The sequence below is a fragment of the Pygocentrus nattereri genome, chromosome 4 (assembly GCF_015220715.1).
Source record: "Pygocentrus nattereri isolate fPygNat1 chromosome 4, fPygNat1.pri, whole genome shotgun sequence".
Lineage (NCBI taxonomy): Eukaryota > Metazoa > Chordata > Actinopteri > Characiformes > Serrasalmidae > Pygocentrus > Pygocentrus nattereri.
Genome location: NC_051214.1, coordinates 51,250,735 through 51,276,303, shown reverse-complemented (window position 1 = coordinate 51,276,303; position 25,569 = coordinate 51,250,735). Strand labels below are relative to the sequence as shown.

At 48.8% G+C, this 25,569-nt stretch overlaps 1 protein-coding gene across 2 annotated transcripts in view; it reads left to right on the top strand.

Annotated features, from left to right (window-relative positions):
* si:dkey-174m14.3 (uncharacterized protein LOC563117 homolog) overlaps positions 1-25,019 on the top strand; it is a 72,684-nt gene extending 47,665 nt beyond the window's left edge. Inside the window, exon 7 of one of the 2 annotated variants that reach the window (XM_017684689.2) lies at positions 22,558-25,019. In XM_017684689.2, the coding sequence (XP_017540178.1) occupies positions 22,558-23,949 (1,392 nt within the window). In that variant the 3' untranslated portion in view covers positions 23,950-25,019. The remainder of the gene's footprint in view (positions 1-22,557) is intronic. The other variant, XM_037538105.1, reaches the window with a different exon arrangement.
* Positions 25,020-25,569: the final 550 nt, after the last annotated feature.

Sequence of the window (25,569 nt, the reverse complement as noted above, 5' to 3'; positions counted from 1 at the left end):
CAGCTCTCTGAGGTCAGATAGACCACAAAACTACAGAGCACAGCTCTCTGAGGTCAGACACACCACAACACTACAGAGCACAGTTCTCTGAGATCAGACACACCACAACACTACAGAGCACAGCTCTCTGAGATCAGACACACCACAACACTACAGAGCACAGCTCTCTGAGGTCAGACACACCACAACACTACAGAGCACAGCTCTCTGAGATCAGACACACCACAACACTACAGAGCACAGCTCTCTGAGGTCAGACACACCACAACACTACAGAGCACAGCTCTCTGAGATCAGACACACCACAACACTACAGAGCACAGCTCTCTGAGATCAGACACACCACAACACTACAGAGCACAGCTCTCTGAGATCAGACACACCACAACACTACAGAGCACAGCTCTCTGAGATCAGACACACCACAACACTACAGAGCACAGCTCTCTGAGATCAGACACACCACAACACTACAGAGCACAGCTCTCTGAGGTCAGACACACCACAACATTACAGAGCACAGCTCTCTGAGATCAGACACACCACAACACTACAGAGCACAGCTCTCTGAGGTCAGACACACCACAACACTACAGAGCACAGCTCTCTGAGATTAGATAGACCACAAAACTACAGAGCACAGCTCTCTGAGGTCAGACACACCACAAAACTACAGAGCACAGCTCTCTGAGGTCAGACACACCACAACACTACAGAGCACAGTTCTCTGAGATCAGACACACCACAACACTACAGAGCACAGCTCTCTGAGATCAGACACACCACAACACTACAGAGCACAGCTCTCTGAGATCAGACACACCACAACACTACAGAGCACAGCTCTCTGAGATCAGACACACCACAACACTACAGAGCACAGCTCTCTGAGTTCAGACACACCACAACACTACAGAGCAAAGCTCTCTGAGGTCAGACACACCACAACACTACAGAGCACAGCTCTCTGAGGTCAGACACACCACAACACTACAGAGCACAGCTCTCTGAGATCAGACACACCACAACACTACAGAGCACAGCTCTCTGAGGTCAGACACACCACAACACTACAGAGCACAGGTCTCTGAGGTCAGACACACCACAACATTACAGAGCACAGCTCTCTGAGATCAGACACACCACAACACAACAGAGCAAAGCTCTCTGAGGTCAGACACACCACAACACTACAGAGCACAGCTCTCTGAGGTCAGACACACCACAACACTACAGAGCACAGCTCTCTGAGTTCAGACACACCACAACACTACAGAGCACAGCTCTCTGAGGTCAGACACACCACAACACTACAGAGCACAGCTCTCTGAGGTCAGACACACCACAACACTACAGAGCACAGCTCTCTGAGATTAGATAGACCACAAAACTACAGAGCAAAGCTCTCTGAGGTCAGACACACCACAACACTACAGAGCACAGCTCTCTGAGATCAGACACAACACAACACTACAGAGCACAGCTCTCTGAGATCAGATAGACCACAAAACTACAGAGCACAGCTCTCTGAGGTCAGACACACCACAACACTACAGAGCACAGCTCTCTGAGGTCAGACACACCACAACATTACAGAGCACAGCTCTCTGAGGTCAGACACACCACAACACTACAGAGCACAGCTCTCTGAGGTCAGACACACCACAACACTACAGAGCACAGCTCTCTGAGGTCAAACACACCACAACACTACAGAGCACAGCTCTCTGAGGTCAGACACACCACAACACTACAGAGCACAGCTCTCTGAGATTAGATAGACCATAAAAAACTACAGAGCACAGCTCTCTGAGGTCAGACACACCACAACACTACAGAGCACAGCTCTCTGAGATCAGACACACCACAACACTACAGAGCACAGCTCTCTGAGATCAGATAGACCACAAAACTACAGAGCACAGCTCTCTGAGGTCAGACACACCACAACACTACAGAGCACAGCTCTCTGAGGTTAGACACACCACAACATTACAGAGCACAGCTCTCTGAGGTCAGACACACCACAACACTACAGAGCACAGCTCTCTGAGATCAGACACACCACAACACTACAGAGCACAGCTCTCTGAGGTCAGACACACCACAACACTACAGAGCACAGCTCTCTGAGATTAGATAGACCACAAAACTACAGAGCACAGCTCTCTGAGGTCAGACACACCACAACACTACAGAGCACAGCTCTCTGAGATTAGATAGACCACAAAACTACAGAGCACAGCTCTCTGAGGTCAGACACACCACAAAACTACAGAGCACAGCTCTCTGAGATTAGATAGACCACAAAACATACAGAGCACAGCTTCTCTGAGGTCAGACCACACCACAACCACTACAGAGCACAGGCTCTCTGAGATCAGACACACCACACACACTACATGAGCAAAGTTCTCTGAGATCAGATAGACCACAAAACTACAGAGCACAGCTCTCTGAGGAATCAGACACACCCACAAACACTTACAGAGCACAGCTCTCTGAGGTCAGACACACCACAACACTACAGGAGCACAGCTCTCTGACGGTCCGACACACCACAACCACTACAGAGCACAGCTATCTGAGATCAGATAGGCCACAACACTACAGAGGCATAGCTCTCTGAGACAGACACACCACAACACTACAGGAGCATCAGCTCTCTGAGGTCAGTACACAACCCAACACCTACGAGCACAGCTTCTCTGAAGGTCAGACGACACCACAAACACTACAGAGCACAGCTCTCTGAAGATTCAGCACACCACAACCACACAGAGCACAGCTCTCTGAGGTCAGGACACACCACAACACTACAGAGCACAGCTCTCTGAGGTCAGACACACCACAACACTACAGAGCACAGCTCTCTGAGGTCAGACACACCACAACACTACAGAGCACAGCTCTCTGAGATTAGATAACCACAAACTACAGAGCACAGCTCTCTGAGATCAGACACACCACAAAACTACAGAGCACAGCTCTCTGAGGTCAGACACACCACAACACTACAGAGCACAGCTCTCTGAGATCAGACACACCACAACACTACAGAGCACAGCTCTCTGAGATCAGACACACCACAACACTACAGAGCACAGCTCTCTGAGGTCAGACACACCACAACACTACAGAGCACAGCTCTCTGAGGTCAGACACACCACAACACTACAGAGCACAGCTCTCTGAGATTAGATAGACCACAAAACTACAGAGCACAGCTCTCTGAGATCAGACACACCACAAAACTACAGAGCACAGCTCTCTGAGATCAGACACACCACAACACTACAGAGCACAGCTCTCTGAGATCAGACACACCACAAAACTACAGAGCACAGCTCTCTGAGGTCAGACACACCACAACACTACAGAGCACAGCTGTCTGAGGTCAGACACACCACAACACTACAGAACACAGCTCTCTGAGGTCAGACACACCACAACACTACAGAGCACAGCTCTCTGAGATTAGATAGACCACAAAACTACAGAGCACAGCTCTCTGAGATCAGACACACCACAAAACTACAGAGCACAGCTCTCTGAGGTCAGACACACCACAACACTACAGAGCACAGCTGTCTGAGGTCAGACACACCACAACACTACAGAACACAGCTCTCTGAGGTCAGACACACCACACAACTACAGAGCACAGCTCTCTGAGATCAGATAGACCACAACACTACAGAGCACAGCTCTCTGAGGTCAGACACACCACAACACTACAGAGCACAGCTCTCTGAGATCAGACACATCACAACACTACAGAGCACAGCTCTCTGAGGTCAGACACACCACAACACTACAGAGCACAGCTCTCTGAGGTCAGACACACCACAACACTACAGAGCACAGCTCTCTGAGATTAGATAGACCATAAAAAACTACAGAGCACAGCTCTCTGAGGTCAGACACACCACAACACTACAGAGCACAGCTCTCTGAGATCAGACACACCACAACACTACAGAGCACAGCTCTCTGAGATCAGATAGACCACAAAACTACAGAGCACAGCTCTCTGAGGTCAGACACACCACAACACTACAGAGCACAGCTCTCTGAGGTTAGACACACCACAACATTACAGAGCACAGCTCTCTGAGGTCAGACACACCACAACACTACAGAGCACAGCTCTCTGAGGTCAGACACACCACAACACTACAGAGCACAGCTCTCTGAGGTCAGACACACCACAACACTACAGAGCACAGCTCTCTGAGGTCAGACACACCACAACACTACAGAGCACAGCTCTCTGAGATTAGATAGACCACAAAACTACAGAGCACAGCTCTCTGAGATCAGATAGACCACAACACTACAGAGCATAGCTCTCTGAGACCAGACACACCACAACACTACAGAGCACAGCTCTCTGAGGTCAGACACACCACAACACTACAGAGCACAGCTCTCTGAGGTCAGACACACCACAACACTACAGAGCACAGCTCTCTGAGATCAGACACACCACAACACTACAGAGCACAGCTCTCTGAGGTCAGACACACCACAACACTACAGAGCACAGCTCTCTGAGGTCAGACACCACCACAACACTACAGAGCACAGCTCTCTGAGGTCAGACACACCACAACACTACAGAGCACAGCTCTCTGAGATTAGATAGACCACAAAACTACAGAGCACAGCTCTCTGAGATCAGACACACCACAACACTACAGAGCACAGCTCTCTGAGGTCAGACACACCACAACACTACAGAGCACAGCTCTCTGAGATCAGACACACCACAACACTACAGAGCACAGCTCTCTGAGATCAGACACACCACAACACTACAGAGCACAGCTCTCTGAGGTCAGACACACCACAACACTACAGAGCACAGCTCTCTGAGGTCAGACACACCACAACACTACAGAGCACAGCTCTCTGAGATTAGATAGACCACAAAACTACAGAGCACAGCTCTCTGAGATCAGACACACCACAAAACTACAGAGCACAGCTCTCTGAGATCAGACACACCACAACACTACAGAGCACAGCTCTCTGAGATCAGATAGACCACAAAACTACAGAGCACAGCTCTCTGAGGTCAGACACACCACAACACTACAGAGCACAGCTGTCTGAGGTCAGACACACCACAACACTACAGAACACAGCTCTCTGAGGTCAGACACACCACAACACTACAGAGCACAGCTCTCTGAGATTAGATAGACCACAAAACTACAGAGCACAGCTCTCTGAGATCAGACACACCACAAAACTACAGAGCACAGCTCTCTGAGGTCAGACACACCACAACACTACAGAGCACAGCTGCTCTGAGGTCAGACACACCACAACAACTACAGAACACAGCTCTCTGAGGTCAGACACAACCACACAACTACAGAGCACAGCTCTCTGAGATCAGATAGACCACAACACTACAGAGCACAGCTCTCTGAGGTCAGACACACCACAACACTACAGAGCACAGCTCTGAGATCAGACACATCACAACACTACAGAGCACAGCTCTCTGAGGTCAGACACACCACAACATTACAGAGCACAGCTCTCTGAGGTCAGACACACCACAACACTACAGAGCACAGCTCTCTGAGATTAGATAGACCATAAAAAACTACAGAGCACAGCTCTCTGAGGTCAGACACACCACAACAGTACAGAGCACAGCTCTCTGAGATCAGACACACCACAACACTACAGAGCACAGCTCTCTGAGATCAGATAGACCACAAAACTACAGAGCACAGCTCTCTGAGGTCAGACACACCACAACACTACAGAGCACAGCTCTCTGAGGTTAGACACACCACAACATTACAGAGCACAGCTCTCTGAGGTCAGACACACCACAACACTACAGAGCACAGCTCTCTGAGGTCAGACACACCACAACACTACAGAGCACAGCTCTCTGAGGTCAGACACACCACAACACTACAGAGCACAGCTCTCTGAGGTCAGACACACCACAACACTACAGAGCACAGCTCTCTGAGGTCAGACACACCACAACACTACAGAGCACAGCTCTCTGAGGTTAGACACACCACAACATTACAGAGCACAGCTCTCTGAGGTCAGACACACCACAACACTACAGAGCACAGCTCTCTGAGGTCAGACACACCACAACACTACAGAGCACAGCTCTCTGAGGTCAGACACACCACAACACTACAGAGCACAGCTCTCTGAGGTCAGACACACCACAACACTACAGAGCACAGCTCTCTGAGATTAGATAGACCACAAAACTACAGAGCACAGCTCTCTGAGGTCAGACACACCACAACACTACAGAGCACAGTTCTCTGAGATTAGATAGACCACAAAACTACAGAGCACAGCTCTCTGAGGTCAGACACACCACAAAACTACAGAGCACAGCTCTCTGAGATTAGATAGACCACAAAACTACAGAGCACAGCTCTCTGAGGTCAGACACACCACAACACTACAGAGCACAGCTCTCTGAGATCAGACACTACCACAACACTACAGAGCAAAGTTCTCTGAGATCAGATAGACCACAAAACTACAGAGCACAGCTCTCTGAGATCAGACACACCACAACACTACAGAGCACAGCTCTCTGAGGTCAGACACACCACAACACTACAGAGCACAGCTCTCTGAGGTCAGACACACCACAACACTACAGAGCACAGCTCTCTGAGATCAGATAGACCACAACACTACAGAGCATAGCTCTCTGAGACCAGACACACCACAACACTACAGAGCACAGCTCTCTGAGGTCAGACACACCACAACACTACAGAGCACAGCTCTCTGAGGTCAGGACACACCACAACACTACAGAGCACAGCTCTCTGAGATCAGACACACCACAACACTACAGAGCACAGCTCTCTGAGGTCAGACACACCACAAACACTACAGAGCACAGCTCTCTGAGGTCAGACACACCACAACACTACAGAGCACAGCTCTCTGAGGTCAGACACACCACAACACTACAGAGCACAGCTCTCTGAGATAGATAGACCACAAAACTACAGAGCACAGCTCTCTGAGGATCAGACACACCACAAAACTACAGAGCACAGCTCTCTGAGTCAGACACACCACAACACTACAGAGCACAGCTCTCTGAGATCAGACACAGACACAACACTACAGAGCACAGCTCTCTGAGGATCAGACACACCACAACACTACTTACATGAGCACAGCTCTCTGAGGTCAGAAACACCACAACACTACAGAGGCACCAGCTCTCTGAGATCAGACTAGCACCATCAAATCACTACAGAGCACAGCTCTCTGAGGATCAGATACACCACAACACTACAGAGTCATAGCTCTCTGAGATCAGACCACACCACAAACACCTACAGAGCACAGCTCTCTGAGGATCAGACTAGAACACCAAAACACTACAGAGCACAGCTCTCTGTAGGTCAGACACACCACAACACTACAGAGCACAGCTCTCTGAGATCATGACACACCACAACACTACAGAGCAAGCTCTCTGGTCATACACACCACAACACTACAGAGGTCAGACACACCACAACACTACAGAACACAGCTCTCTGAGGTCAGACACAAACCACAACACTACAGAGCACAGCTCTCTGAGATTAGATAGACCACAAAACTACAGAGCACAGCTCTCTGAGGTCAGACACACACAACACTACAGAACACAGCTCTCTGAGGTCAGACACACCACAACACTACAGAGCACAGCTGTCTGAGGTCAGACACACCACAACACTACAGAACACAGCTCTCTGAGGTCAGACACACCACACAACTACAGAGTCACAGCTCTCTGAGATCAGATAGACCACAAACACTACAGAGCACAGCTCTCTGAGGTCAGACACACCACAACACTACAGAGCACAGCTCTCTGAGATCAGACACATCACAACACTACAGAGCACAGCTCTCTGAGGTCAGACACACCACAACACTACAGAGCACAGCTCTCTGAGGTCAGACACACCACAATACACTACAGAGCACAGCTCTCTGATATTAGATTAGACCATAAAAAACTAAAGAGCACAGCTCTCTGAGGTCAGACACACCACAACACTACAGAGCACAGCTCTCTGAGATCAGACACACCACAACACTACAGAGCACAGCTCTCTGAGATCAGATAGACCACAAAAACTACAGAGCACAGCTCTCTGAGGTCAGACACACCACAACACTACAGAGCAAAGCTCTCTGAGGTTAGACACACCACAACAATTGACAGAAGCACAGCTCTCTGAGGTCAGACACACCACAACACTACAAGCCACTCTCTGAGGTCCGACCGACACAACAACACTACAGAGCACAGCTCTCTGGAGGTCGAGACACACCACACACTACAGAGCAAAGCTCTCTGAGGTCAGACACACCACAACACTACAGAGCACAGCTCTCTGAGATTAGATAGACCACAAACTACAGAGCACAGCTCTCTGAGGTCAGACACACCACAACACTACAGAGCACAGCTCTCTGAGATTAGATAGACCACAAAACTAACAGAGCACAGCTCTCTGAGGTCAGACACACCACAAAAACTACAGAGCACAGCTCTCTGAGATTAGATAGACCACAAAACTACAGAGCACAGCTCTCTGAGTCAGACACACCACAACACTACAGAGCACAGCTCTCTGAGATCAGACACACCACAAACACTACAGAGCAAAGTTCTCTGAGATCAGATAGACCACAAAACTACAAGAGCACAGCTCTCTGAGATCAGACACACCACAACACTACAGAGCACAGCTCTCTGAGGTCAGACCACACTACAACACTACAGAGCACAGCTCTCTGAGGTCAGACACACCACAACACTACAGAGCACAGCTCTCTGAGATCAGATAGACCACAACACTACAGAGCATAGCTCTCTGAGACCAGACACACCACAACACTACAGAGCACAGCTCTCTGAGGTCAACACACCACAACACTACAGAGCACAGCTCTCTGAGGTCATACACACCACACACTACAGAGCACAGCTCTCTGAGATCAGACCAACACAAACTACAGAGCACAGCTCTCTGAGGTCAGACACACCACAACACTACAGAGCACAGCTCTCTGAGGTCAGACACACCACAACACTACAGAGCACAGCTCTCTGAGGTCAGACACACCACAACACTACAGAGCACAGCTCTCTGAGATTAGATAGACCATAAAACTACAGAGCACAGCTCTCTGAGATCAGACACACCACAAAACTACAGAGCACAGCTCTCTGAGGTCAGACACACCACAACACTACAGAGCACAGCTCTCTGAGATCAGACACACCACAACACTACAGAGCACAGCTCTCTGAGATCAGACACACCACAACACTACAGAGCACAGCTCTCTGAGGTCAGACACACCACAACACTACAGAGCACAGCTCTCTGAGATTAGATAGACCACAAAACTACAGAGCACAGCTCTCTGAGGTCAGACACACCACAAAACTACAGAGCACAGCTCTCTGAGATTAGATAGACCACAAAACTACAGAGCACAGCTCTCTGGGTCAGACACACCACACACTACAGAGCACAGCTCTCTGAGATCAGACACACCCACACTACAGAGCAAAGTTCTCTGAGATCAGATAGACCACAAAACTACAGAGCACAGCTCTCTGATGATCAGACACACCACAACACTACAGAGCACAGCTCTCTGGAGGTTCAGACGACACCACACACTACAGAGCACAGCTCTCTGAGGTCGACACAACCACAACACTACAGAGCACAGCTCTCTGAGATCAGATAGACCACAACACTACAGAGCATAGCTCTCTGAGACCAGACACACCACAACACTACAGAGCACAGCTCTCTGAGGTCAGACACACCACAACACTACAGAGCACAGCTCTCTGAGGTCAGACACACCACAACACTACAGAGCACAGCTCTCTGAGATCAGACACACCACAACACTACAGAGCACAGCTCTCTGAGGTCAGACACACCACAACACTACAGAGCACAGCTCTCTGAGGTCAGACACACCACAACACTACAGAGCACAGCTCTCTGAGGTCAGACACACCACAACACTACAGAGCACAGCTCTCTGAGATTAGATAGACCACAAAACTACAGAGCACAGCTCTCTGAGATCAGACAACACCACAAAACTACAGAGCACAGCTCTCTGAGGTCAGACACACCACAACACTACAGAGCACAGCTCTCTGAGATCAGACACACCACAACACTACAGAGCACAGCTCTCTGAGGTCAGACACACCACAACACTACAGGAGCACAGCTCTACTGAGGTCAGACACACCACAACACTACAGAGCACAGCTCTCTGATATTAGATAGACCATAAAAAACTACAGAGCACAGCTCTCTGAGGTCAGACACAACCACACACTACAGAGCACAGCTCTCTGAGATCAGACACACCACAACACTACAGAGCACGCTCTCTGAGATCAGATAGACCGACAAAACTACAGAGCACAGCTCTCTGAGGTCAGACACACAACTAACACTACAGAGCACAGCTCTCTGAAGGTTAGACACACCACAACATTACAGAGCACAGCTCTCTGAGGTCAGACACACCACAACACGACAGAGCAACAGCTCTCTGAGGTCAGACACACCACAACACTACAGAGCACAGCTCTCTGAGGTCAGACACACCACAACACTACAGAGCACAGCTCTCTGAGGTCAGACACACCACAACACTACAGAGCACAGCTCTCTGAGATTAGATAGACACAAAACTACAGAGCACAGGCTCTCTGATGTCAGAACACACCACAACACTACAGAGCACAGCTCTCTGAGATTAGATAGACCACAAAACTACAGAGCACAGCTCTCTGAGGTCAGACACACCACAACACTACAAGGAGCACAGCTCTCTGAGATTAGATAGACCACAAAAACTACAGAGCAACAGCTCTCTGAGGTCAGACACACCACAACACTACAGAGCACAGCTCTCTGAGATACAGACACACCACACACTACAGAGCAAAGTTCTCTGAGATCAGATAGACCACAAAAACTACAGAGCACAGCTCTCTGAGATCAGACACACCACAACACTACAGAGCACAGCTCTCTGAGGTCAGACACACCACAACACTACAGAGCACAGCTCTCTGAGGTCAGACACACCACAACACTACAGAGCACAGCTCTCTGAGATCAGATAGACCACAACACTACAGAGCATAGCTCTCTGAGACCAGACACAACCACAACACTACAGAGCACAGCTCTCTGAGGTCAGACAGACACCACAACACTACAGAGCACAGCTCTCTGAGGTCAGACACACCACAACACTACAGAGCACAGCTCTCTGAGATCAGACACACCACAACACTACAGAGCACAGCTCTCTGAGGTCAGACACAACCACAACACTACAGAGCACAGCTCTCTGAGGTCAGACACACCACAACACTACAGAGCACAGCTCTCTGAGGTCAGACACACCACAACACTACAGAGCACAGCTCTCTGAGATTAGATAGACCATAAAACTACAGAGCACAGCTCTCTGAGATCAGACACACCACAACACTACAGAGCACAGCTCTCTGAGGTCAGACACACCAACAACACTACAGAGCACGCTCTCTGAGATCAGACACCCACAACACTACAGAGCACAGCTCTCTGAGATCAGACACACCACAAACACTACAGAGCACAGCTCTCTGAGGTCAGACACACCACAACACTACAGAAGCACAGCTCTCTGAGATTAGATAGACACAAAAACTACAGAGCACAGCTCTCTGAGGTCAGACACAACCACAAAACTACAGAGCACCAGCTTCTCTGAGATTAGATAGACCACAAAACTACAGAGCACAGCTCTCTGAGGTCAGACACACCACAACACTACAGAGCACAGCTCTCTGAGATCAGACACACCACAACACTACAGAGGCAAAGTTCTCTGAGATCAGATAGACCACAAAACTACAGAGCACAGCTCTCTGAGATCAGACACACCACAACACTACAGAGCACAGCTCTCTGAGGTCAGACACACCACAACACTACAGAGCACAGCTCTTCTGAGGTCAGACACACCACAACACTACAGAGCACAGCTTCTCTGAGATCAGATAGACCACAACACTACAGAGCATAGCTCTCTGAGACCAGACACACCACAACACTACAGAGCACAGCTCTCTGAGGTCAGACACACCACAACACTACAGGAGCACAGCTCTCTGAGGTCAGACACACCACAACACTACAGAGCACAGCTCTCTGAGATCAGACACACCACAACACTACAGAGCACAGCTCTCTGAGGTCAGACACACCACAACACTAACAGAGCACAGCTCTCTGAGGTCAGACACACCACAACACTACAGAGCACAGCTCTCTGAGGTCAGACACACCACAACACTACAGAGCACAGCGTCTCTGAGATTAGATAGACCACAAAACTACAGAGCACAGCTCTCTGAGATCAGACACCCACAAAACTACAGAGCACAGCTCTCTGAGGTCAGACACACCACAACACTACAGAGCACAGCTCTCTGAGATCAGACACACCACAACACTACAGAGCACAGCTCTCTGAGGTCAGACACACCACAACACTACAGAGCACAGCTCTCTGAGATCAGACACACCACAACACTACAGAGCACAGCTGTCTGAGGTCAGACACACCACAACACTACAGAACACAGCTCTCTGAGGTCAGACACACCACAACACTACAGAGCACAGCTCTCTGAGATTAGATAGACCACAAAACTACAGAGCACAGCTCTCTGAGATCAGACACACCACAAAACTACAGAGCACAGCTGTCTGAGGTCAGACACACCACAACACTACAGAACACAGCTCTCTGAGGTCAGACACACCACACAACTACAGAGCACAGCTCTCTGAGATCAGATAGACCACAACACTACAGAGCACAGCTCTCTGAGGTCAGACACACCACAACACTACAGAGCACAGCTCTCTGAGATCAGACACATCACAACACTACAGAGCACAGCTCTCTGAGGTCAGACACACCACAACACAACAGAGCACAGCTCTCTGAGGTCAGACACACCACAACACTACAGAGCACAGCTCTCTGAGATTAGATAGACCATAAAAAACTACAGAGCACAGCTCTCTGAGGTCAGACACACCACAACACTACAGAGCACAGCTCTCTGAGATCAGACACACCACAACACTACAGAGCACAGCTCTCTGAGATCAGATAGACCACAAAACTACAGAGCACAGCTCTCTGAGGTCAGACACACCACAACACTACAGAGCACAGCTCTCTGAGGTTAGACACACCACAACATTACAGAGCACAGCTCTCTGAGGTCAGACACACCACAACACTACAGAGCACAGCTCTCTGAGGTCAGACACACCACAACACTACAGAGCACAGCTCTCTGAGGTCAGACACACCACAACACTACAGAGCACAGCTCTCTGAGGTCAGACACACCACAACACTACAGAGCACAGCTCTCTGAGATTAGATAGACCACAAAACTACAGAGCACAGCTCTCTGAGGTCAGACACACCACAACACTACAGAGCACAGCTCTCTGAGATTAGATAGACCACAAAACTACAGAGCACAGCTCTCTGAGGTCAGACACACCACAAAACTACAGAGCACAGCTCTCTGAGATTAGATAGACCACAAAACTACAGAGCACAGCTCTCTGAGGTCAGACACACCACAACACTACAGAGCACAGCTCTCTGAGATCAGACACACCACAACACTACAGAGCAAAGTTCTCTGAGATCAGATAGACCACAAAACTACAGAGCACAGCTCTCTGAGATCAGACACACCACAACACTACAGAGCACAGCTCTCTGAGGTCAGACACACCACAACACTACAGAGCACAGCTCTCTGAGGTCAGACACACCACAACACTACAGAGCACAGCTCTCTGAGATCAGATAGACCACAACACTACAGAGCATAGCTCTCTGAGACCAGACACACCACAACACTACAGAGCACAGCTCTCTGAGGTCAGACACACCACAACACTACAGAGCACAGCTCTCTGAGATTAGATAGACCACAAAACTACAGAGGCACAGCTCTCTGAGATCAGACACACCACAAACACTACAGAGCACAGCTCTCTGAGGTCAGACACACCACAACACTACAGAGCCAGCTGTCTGAGGTCAGACACACCACAACTACAGAACACAGCTCTCTGAGGTCAGACACACCACACAACCACAGAGCACAGCTCTCTGAGATCAGATAGACCGACAGACACTACAGAGCACAGCTCTCTGAGGTCAGACACACCACAACACTACAGAGCACAGCTCTCTGAGATCAGACACATCACAACACTACAGGAGCACAGCTCTCTGAGGTCAGACACACACCACACACTACAGGAGCACAGCTCTCTGAGGTCAGACACACCACAACACTACAGAGCACAGCTCTCTGAGATTAGATAGACCATAAAAAACTACAGAGCACAGCTCTCTGAGGTCAGACACACCACAACACTACAGAGCACAGCTCTCTGAGATCAGACACACCACAACACTACAGAGCACAGCTCTCTGAGATCAGATAGACCACAAAACTACAGAGCACAGCTCTCTGAGGTCAGACACACCACAACACTACAGAGCACAGCTCTCTGAGGTTAGACACACCACAACATTACAGAGCACAGCTCTCTGAGGTCAGACACACCACAACACTACAGAGCACAGCTCTCTGAGGTCAGACACACCACAACACTACAGAGCACAGCTCTCTGAGGTCAGACACACCACAACACTACAGAGCACAGCTCTCTGAGGTCAGACACACCACAACACTACAGAGCACAGCTCTCTGAGATTAGATAGACCACAAAACTACAGAGCACAGCTCTCTGAGGTCAGACACACCACAACACTACAGAGCACAGTTCTCTGAGATTAGATAGACCACAAAACTACAGAGCACAGCTCTCTGAGGTCAGACACACCACAAAACTACAGAGCACAGCTCTCTGAGATTAGATAGACCACAAAACTACAGAGCACAGCTCTCTGAGGTCAGACACACCACAACACTACAGAGCACAGCTCTCTGAGATCAGACACACCACAACACTACAGAGCAAAGTTCTCTGAGATCAGATAGACCACAAAACTACAGAGCACAGCTCTCTGAGATCAGACACACCACAACACTACAGAGCACAGCTCTCTGAGGTCAGACACACCACAACACTACAGAGCACAGCTCTCTGAGGTCAGACACACCACAACACTACAGAGCACAGCTCTCTGAGATCAGATAGACCACAACACTACAGAGCATAGCTCTCTGAGACCAGACACACCACAACACTACAGAGCACAGCTCTCTGAGGTCAGACACACCACAACACTACAGAGCACAGCTCTCTGAGGTCAGACACAACAAACACTACAGAGCACAGCTCTCTGAGATCAGACACACCACAACACTACAGAGCACAGCTCTCTGAGGTCAGACACACCACAACACTACAGAGCACAGCTCTCTGAGGTCAGACACACCACAACACTACAGAGCACAGCTCTCTGAGGTCAGACACACCACAACACTACAGAGCACAGCTCTCTGAGATTAGATAGACCACAAAACTACAGAGCACAGCTCTCTGAGATCAGACACACCACAAAACTACAGAGCACAGCTCTCTGAGGTCAGACACACCACAACACTACAGAGCACAGCTGTCTGAGGTCAGACACACCACAACACTACAGAGCACAGCTCTCTGAGATCAGACACATCACAACACTACAGAGCACAGCTCTCTGAGGTCAGACACACCACAACACTACAGAGCACAGCTCTCTGAGGTCAGACACACCACAACACTACAGAGCACAGCTCTTTGAGGTCAGACACACCACAACACTACAGAGCACAGCTCTCTGAGATTAGATAGACCACAAAACTACAGAGCACAGCTCTCTGAGATCAGACACACCACAAAACTACAGAGCACAGCTCTCTGAGGTCAGACACACCACAACACTACAGAGCACAGCTGTCTGAGGTCAGACACACCACAACACTACAGAACACAGCTCTCTGAGGTCAGACACACCACAACACTACAGAGCACAGCTCTCTGAGATCAGATAGACCACAACACTGCAGAGCATAGCTCTCTGAGATCAGACACACCACAACACTACAGAGCACAGCTCTCTGAGGTCAGACACACCACAACACTACAGAGCACAGCTCTCTGAGATTAGATAGACCACAACACTACAGAGCACAGCTCTCTGAGATCAGACACACCACAACACTACAGAGCACAGCTCTCTGAGATCAGACACACCACAAACACTACAGAGCACAGCTCTCTGAGATCAGACACACCACAACACTACAGAGCACAGCTCTCTGAGGTCAGACACACCACAACACTACAGAGCACAGCTCTCTGAGATTAGATAGACCACAAAACTACAGAGCACAGCTCTCTGAGATCAGACACACCACAAAACTACAGAGCACAGCTCTCTGAGATCAGACACACCACAACACTACAGAGCACAGCTCTCTGAGATCAGACACACCACAAAACTACAGAGCACAGCTCTCTGAGGTCAGACACACCACAACACTACAGAGCACAGCTGTCTGAGGTCAGACACACCACAACACTACAGAACACAGCTCTCTGAGGTCAGACACACCACAACACTACAGAGCACAGCTCTCTGAGATTAGATAGACCACAAAACTACAGGGCACAGCTCTCTGAGATCAGATAGACCACAACACTACAGAGCACAGCTCTCTGAGGTCAGACACACCACAACACTACAGAGCACAGCTCTCTGAGGTCAGACACACCATTACACTACAGAGCACAGCTCTCTGAGATCAGATAGACCACAACACTACAGAGCACAGCTCTCTGAGGTCAGACACACCACAACACTACAGAGCACAGCTCTTTGAGGTCAGACACACCACAACACTACAGAGCACATCTCTCTGAGATCAGATAGACCACAACACTACAGAGCACAGCTCTCTGAGGTCAGACACACCACAACACTACAGAGCACAGCTCTCTGAGATCAGACACACCACAACACTACAGAGCACAGCTCTCTGAGATCAGACACACCACAACACTACAGAGCACAGCTCTCTGAGATCAGACACACCACAACACTACAGAGCACAGCTCTCTGAGATCAGACACACCACAACACTACAGAGCACAGCTCTCTGAGATCAGATAGACCACAACACTGCAGAGCATAGCTCTCTGAGATCAGACACACCACAACACTACAGAGCACAGCTCTCTGAGGTCAGACACACCACAACACTACAGAGCACAGCTCTCTGAGGTCAGACACACCACAACACTACAGAGCACAGCTCTCTGAGATTAGAAAGACCACAACACTACAGAGCACAGCTCTCTGAGATCAGACACACCACAACACTAGAGAGCACAGCTCTCTGAGGTCAGACACACCACAACAGTACAGAGCACAGCTCTCTGAGTTCAGACACACCACAACACTACAGAGCACAGCTCTCTGAGGTCAGACACACCACAACACTACAGAGCACAGCTCTCTGAGATTAGATAGACCACAAAACTACAGAGCACAGCTCTCTGAGATCAGACACACCACAAAACTACAGAGCACAGCTCTCTGAGGTCAGACACACCACAACACTACAGAGCACAGCTCTCTGACATCAGAGACACCACAACACTACAGAGCACAGCTGTCTGAGGTCAGACACACCACAACACTACAGAACACAGCTCTCTGAGGTCAGACACACCACAACACTACAGAGCACAGCTCTCTGAGATTAGATAGACCACAAAACTACAGGGCACAGCTCTCTGAGATCAGATAGACCACAACACTACAGAGCACAGCTCTCTGAGGTCAGACACACCACAACACTACAGAGCAGAGCTCTCTGAGGTCAGACATACCACAACACTACAGAGCACAGCTCTCTGAGTTCAGACACACCACAACACTACAGAGCACAGCTCTCTGAGATCAGATAGACCACAACACTACAGAGCACAGCTCTCTGAGGTCAGACACACCACAACACTACAGAGCACAGCTCTCTGAGATCAGACACACCACAACACTACAGAGCACAGCTCTCTGAGGTCAGACACACCACAACACTACAGAGCACAGCTCTTTGAGGTCAGACACACCACAACACTACAGAGCACAGCTCTCTGAGATTAGATAGACCACAAAACTACAGAGCACAGCTCTCTGAGATCAGACACACCACAAAACTACAGAGCACAGCTCTCTGAGGTCAGACACACCACAACACTACAGAGCACAGCTGTCTGAGGTCAGACACACCACAACACTACAGAACACAGCTCTCTGAGGTCAGACACACCACAACACTACAGAGCAGAGCTCTCTGAGATCAGATAGACCACAACACTGCAGAGCATAGCTCTCTGAGATCAGACACACCACAACACTACAGAGCACAGCTCTCTGAGGTCAGACACACCACAACACTACAGAGCACAGCTCTCTGAGATTAGATAGACCACAACACTACAGAGCACAGCTCTCTGAGATCAGACACACCACAACACTACAGAGCACAGCTCTCTGAGATCAGACACACCACAACACTACAGAGCACAGCTCTCTGAGATCAGACACACCACAACACTACAGAGCACAGCTCTCTGAGGTCAGACACACCACAACACTACAGAGCACAGCTCTCTGAGATTAGATAGACCACAAAACTACAGAGCACAGCTCTCTGAGATCAGACACACCACAAAACTACAGAGCACAGCTCTCTGAGATCAGACACACCACAACACTACAGAGCACAGCTCTCTGAGATCAGACACACCACAAAACTACAGAGCACAGCTCTCTGAGGTCAGACACACCACAACACTACAGAGCACAGCTGTCTGAGGTCAGACACACCACAACACTACAGAACACAGCTCTCTGAGGTCAGACACACCACAACACTACAGAGCACAGCTCTCTGAGATTAGATAGACCACAAAACTACAGGGCACAGCTCTCTGAGATCAGATAGACCACAACACTACAGAGCACAGCTCTCTGAGGTCAGACACACCACAACACTACAGAGCACAGCTCTCTGAGGTCAGACACACCATTACACTACAGAGCACAGCTCTCTGAGATCAGATAGACCACAACACTACAGAGCACAGCTCTCTGAGGTCAGACACACCACAACACTACAGAGCACAGCTCTTTGAGGTCAGACACACCACAACACTACAGAGCACATCTCTCTGAGATCAGATAGACCACAACACTACAGAGCACAGCTCTCTGAGGTCAGACACACCACAACACTACAGAGCACAGCTCTCTGAGATCAGACACACCACAACACTACAGAGCACAGCTCTCTGAGATCAGACACACCACAACACTACAGAGCACAGCTCTCTGAGATCAGACACACCACAACACTACAGAGCACAGCTCTCTGAGATCAGACACACCACAACACTACAGAGCACAGCTCTCTGAGATCAGATAGACCACAACACTGCAGAGCATAGCTCTCTGAGATCAGACACACCACAACACTACAGAGCACAGCTCTCTGAGGTCAGACACACCACAACACTACAGAGCACAGCTCTCTGAGGTCAGACACACCACAACACTACAGAGCACAGCTCTCTGAGATTAGAAAGACCACAACACTACAGAGCACAGCTCTCTGAGATCAGACACACCACAACACTAGAGAGCACAGCTCTCTGAGGTCAGACACACCACAACAGTACAGAGCACAGCTCTCTGAGTTCAGACACACCACAACACTACAGAGCACAGCTCTCTGAGGTCAGACACACCACAACACTACAGAGCACAGCTCTCTGAGATTAGATAGACCACAAAACTACAGAGCACAGCTCTCTGAGATCAGACACACCACAAAACTACAGAGCACAGCTCTCTGAGGTCAGACACACCACAACACTACAGAGCACAGCTCTCTGACATCAGAGACACCACAACACTACAGAGCACAGCTGTCTGAGGTCAGACACACCACAACACTACAGAACACAGCTCTCTGAGGTCAGACACACCACAACACTACAGAGCACAGCTCTCTGAGATTAGATAGACCACAAAACTACAGGGCACAGCTCTCTGAGATCAGATAGACCACAACACTACAGAGCACAGCTCTCTGAGGTCAGACACACCACAACACTACAGAGCAGAGCTCTCTGAGGTCAGACATACCACAACACTACAGAGCACAGCTCTCTGAGGTCAGACACACCACAACACTACAGAGCACAGCTCTCTGAGATCAGATAGACCACAACACTACAGAGCACAGCTCTCTGAGGTCAGACACACCACAAGACTACAGAGCACAGCTCTCTGAGATCAGATAGAGCACAAAACTACAGAGCACAGCTCTCTGAGATCAGATAGAGCACAAAACTACAGAGCACAGCTCTCTGAGATCAGATAGACCACAAAACTACAGAGCACAGCTCTCTGAGATTAGATACACCACAAAACTACAGAGCACAGCTCTCTGAGATCAGATAGACCACAACACTACAGAGCACAGCTCTCTGAGATCAGATAGACCACAAAACTAGAGAGCACAGCTCTCTGAGATTAGATAGACCACAAAACTACAGAGCACAGCTCTCTGAGATTAGATACACCTCATACTTACTACATATTTACACAGTCTATCCCCTTCAAATGAATCAAAGGGATCACCATGAGAACGGAAACCTGGCCAGTTGTTGTGTATGCATGTATTTATGAGGCTGATTCTCCTTGATGGAAAGACATCAATTACATTTTAAACTTCTTGTAAAATGTACAGCACTCTGTGTTTGTGCTGAGAATAAATGAAAATGTCAGTGACTCTGTTACACATCCTCGAGGAGGCTTGGGCAGAGATTGAAAGGTGATCAGCAGTAAATTAATTTTGCTCCTTCTGTGGACGATGTGTGAGCAGTAGGTTTTAAACACAGCTGCAATAAAGAGCACCTGATCTGAAGCTCAGAAATAAACAGAAATTTTCTGAAAGCATCAGTAGGACATGAGCTCCCTTCGGACCCTTGGCAGGGAGGTAATCTGGGAGGGTAATGTGGGATTTGTCTGTGACCCGTTTTTGCTCTTCTGCTGCTGGAAAACAAGGACTTAGCCTTAGCATCAGTGCTTATTATCATGCACTATAATTAGTCTGGTATGCTCTGCTAGCTAATTAGACTCTCTTTACATTTCTCCTGTTGCTATGGAGAAAGAGCTGACAATTAGAGTATAACAGGAATAGATAGACACCTCATCAGTCATTTACTTGGGTTTATTCTTGTTTGCTTGGTTTAATATAGTTCTACAGCTCTAAATGCATACCAAGCAACACTGGCTCAACATTTACTGTAATGCCTAGTAATGACAGGTTCAGTATCCTCAAAATGAATCAGTCATTAGTCAGAGTTCTGTGTCTTCCTCAATTGATGCACCTGATTCCACTTGGCTAATTACCAAGCCCTTCATGAATTTCGGTAGATCTGTAGGTAAACTTTGAAACGTGGCAGATTAGCTGTTTTCTGCACTTTTTAAGTGGAGGCATTAATCATAATTACAGAATGCAAGTCTCTTTCCTGCACCCTATCTCACAAAAACATGGAAAATGGCAGTTGATTTTTTACGCTTCCTCACATCAACTACTGGGTATCACTTTTCCAACAATAAGCTGCTAGGGCTCTGGGTAGAACCGGTGCCTAATCTCAAAGTATTTCATGTGTATCCGCCACTAAAACAATGGCTCTTGGCCAGCAGTCAGAGCTGGAATCAAGGAATCAATGATGCAAGGAGGTGTGGTGTAGTGTTTGTCAACACCAGGGGTTTCAGGACTATTCATTTGTGAGCCAATGAAAGGTATTTTGTTAGTAGTTATTACTAAAGGCTTTATTCCATGTAGGTTTGCTGTTGTTGCAATGAAACAGAGCTCTGTGATTTTTCATTTTGCAAGTTCCTTAAATAAATCTGCAGCTTACACCACTTGGAGTAAAATCTTTTGCAGCATTCCCCCTTGAATAAAGTGTATATGGGAAGACAAGTGGCTATGATTAAAGCTAGGTTCATGAGATCAAACTGAAGAGGAAAAATGCCTAAAAGTGTTTATGGACAGGTCAGTTCTTAATGTTTTAATGGTTCCCAGGAACACCAGCACCTTGTAGGTGGAATAGGTTATCAAATGCGGGTCCTGGAGCACCCCTGTCCTGCATGTCTCCCCAAGTTTTGCACACCTGATCAATCTAACTTTCTAATTAACAAAGCCTTTCTGAGTTGAAGGAATGTACTCCAGGACAAGGGTTAGAAACACTGTGCAGCGTATCTGACATTTATTGCGATTTCAATTTCATTCGGCCTGCTCATTTCAAAGCCCTTGCTTCTCTTTCTCATTCTGTCCCACAGCTGCCTGCAGAGTTTCAGGAGCGTCTGAGCCTACACATGGAGAGTTCATCTCTATGCCACTCTCCATACTCCGACACTGTCCCCACCTCCATGATTGCCCAGGTGTTGGAAAAGCCTGAAGAAGCAGAGGCAGGAAGCATCCAGGCCTCACGATCTCCCAGCCCACAGCGTCACCAGCCCCAGGGTTTCCTTGTGGGCACGGGCCTCGGCAGCAGTGAACGTCTGGGCCTCCGTGCCATTTATAAGTCTGATCTGTACAGCAGCGACACGGCCTTGTATTGCCCAGACGAGCGAAGGCGGGAGCGAAGGCCCAGTATGGACCTTCATGGCCAGCAGAAGCTTTATGGTCCCCAGAACTCCACTGACAGTACCCCAGAGGAAGGAGAAGGCTCACTTTCTCTGCAGCAGGGCTTCTCTCAAGAGCGCTTCAGCAAGTTTGCCACATCTCTGGGCGGAGCATCTAGCTCCTACTCCAGCTTCAGTGGAGGTGGGTCTGAGGATAAAGGGGCAGATCCTCCAAGCAGTGCAGGTTCCTCTCCCCGACACCACGCCCATGTCTATATGGACTGGAGAGACGGCGTCGCCGAATATGAGCACAAAAGCGACTCTTCTTGGGAGAGAGACAGTCCTAGCGCCTTCAGCAGCAAAGCCCACGGTTTTCAGGCCGCTGAACCCAGCCACCACCAGAACGGCAGCTCCCCCATTTACAGCAGGACCATGTCCTCCTGTTACAGCGAGCCTTATGAACCCCTTCCACCGTCCACCTCTCCAAGTGTCACCTATGGTGACAGTCGCCGTGGTAGCGCTCTGTTAGCCCCGGAGGAGGAGATGGAGGAAGAGGAGCTTATCGTGGGCCGCTGGAGGCAGCTTAGCGTTGAGGACGTTAGTGCTCATTCATACCGCAGTCCTGGGCGAGCCTCTCCATACAGCTTCTCTGAGCAGCACTTCTCCGTTCGGCCTGCAAAGATCCGGCTTGGACCACTCTACAGCAGCTTCCAGGAGGGTACTGATGTGTATCACCACCACAGCGGGGTTCTGGACCCCTTCTCTAGCCCAAGCCCAGAGTGCAGCCCTGGGATCCACCAAACTCACCTGTACCGGGCCAAGGAAGACAGCCAGGAATCGGAGCACAGCATCTACAGCCCCAAGGAGCAGAAGAGTGAGTACGTAGAAGTGAGTCCCAACAGCTCCAATGAATCGCTCCACCACGCATCCTTGGAGATGCCTGCAGATCTGCAGCACTACCAGCCTGATCGGCATAGTGCCTCCCCTCAGGGAACCAGCCCTCCTCCACCCCAGCCTCCGCCGCAATACCAAAAATTTGGCACCCTGGGTCTGTCACGGAAGGACAGTCTCACCAAGGCTCAGCTCTATGGTACCCTGCTAAACTGAAGACAAAAGGCCCCGTTCTCTTTCCAGCAGGAACTGAATGTTATACCAATCAAGCCAAACATATTTTGGGGATATTTGGTCAAAACAGTTTCCGTTTATAAGTTTTCTCTCTATTCTCTACTTTGATAGTGGTCCATGTTTTCTACAGAGTGGACATGGAGTTTTGTGGTTGATATGAAATCCACAGCGTTTGTACAGCTCGTCTGAAAGAGCGTGTCACTGGTCCTGGTCCGTGTGGTTGGTGAAAGCTGCAGGCTCTGTTTACTTTATCCGTTTTTGAGAAAAATGTGATTTGATATAAAGTGTGAGTGGAGTGAGGAAATGCTACGCCAAATCTTGGCCAATCTGAGATTACCTGATTGCAGAGAGGGTTGAAAAACGTATACTAGGTCTAAAAAGAAAAACTAATTTTGATGGTGAAATTGAACTTATATTTTATGCATAGCTGTATTTATTGTTAAGTATGATATATCAGTGAATGTGTTACACAATTATAAGCTGAGGTGGCTTGGAAGGTCTGTGAGGGAATGCTGACCACTTCATGAACCTTTCAGATGTGAAAATTCCAGATATTTGAAAGAGGAAAAGTGAGAATGTATGGACTTTTGACTCGATCTAAAAAGGATGACGGAATGGCCATTGCGACAATAATGCAGCGGTAACGTTAATATCCCGCTGATACGCATTTCCCCTGGGATTTTCTTTTGAGGCAGGTTTGCAACCAAAGCTCCACTTAAGTTCAGCTCTACTTCGACTTGAATAGAGTACAATATCTTGAAAGCGCTGGAATAGCGATTGTTTATTTCTTTCTTTCATTTTCGGTGTGCTTTGTTACTGATTGGATTTTTCTGAGGTTGCTGTTCTTTTTGGTGTTTTCCCTCTTGTGTTTCTTGCAGTGCTCAGAGTCCCCCCCCCCCCGGCCCTCTCTACCTCACGCTTTCTGATCCTCCTTTTCCTCTTCTAATCAGCTGCCACCCTGTGTAGGCTGACACCATGATGCATGACTCTATTTCTTCTGTTTGGTTTTCTCTATCTAATAAAGCACAAGCACTGCGCCGTGTTTCTTTCGATTCCTCCCTCTCTCTTTCACTCTCTCTCTCCCTCCCTGCTGGCTGTCAGGCTTCGATGGTGTGATTTACGAAGAGAATAAATAATTGAGGTCGCTGTTTACGGAGTTAAGTGTTGCATTGTGGGATGATATTAACATGCGGCAGTGCTCGCTGGTGCTTGGCTCTCTCCGCCATGGTGGGGGAACCTAAAGTCTTCAACTGCACAACAGCCACAGCTGCAGGACCACCAGCCAGTGCTTATTTAGCCACAACACAAATAAAGGACATTTGCACTTCAAACACTTCATGACAGCGAATGTGATCAGGGCCAGCAGTCATTAAGCTCTACCCACATCCAGAGAGAGCAGGACCAGCCTAATAATAGTTGAACTTTCTGATGGAGGACGTGATGATATTTATATGCGTGATAATTTATTATTATTATTATTATTATTTTTAAGCTTCAGTTAGTCATACAGTTTTGTTACTGCAGAGTTAGGTGGCCTGAAACTGGGTCAAAGTGCCATTTTCCATTAGTGTCAGATTAGTCCTGTGCACGGTGATGGTTAAC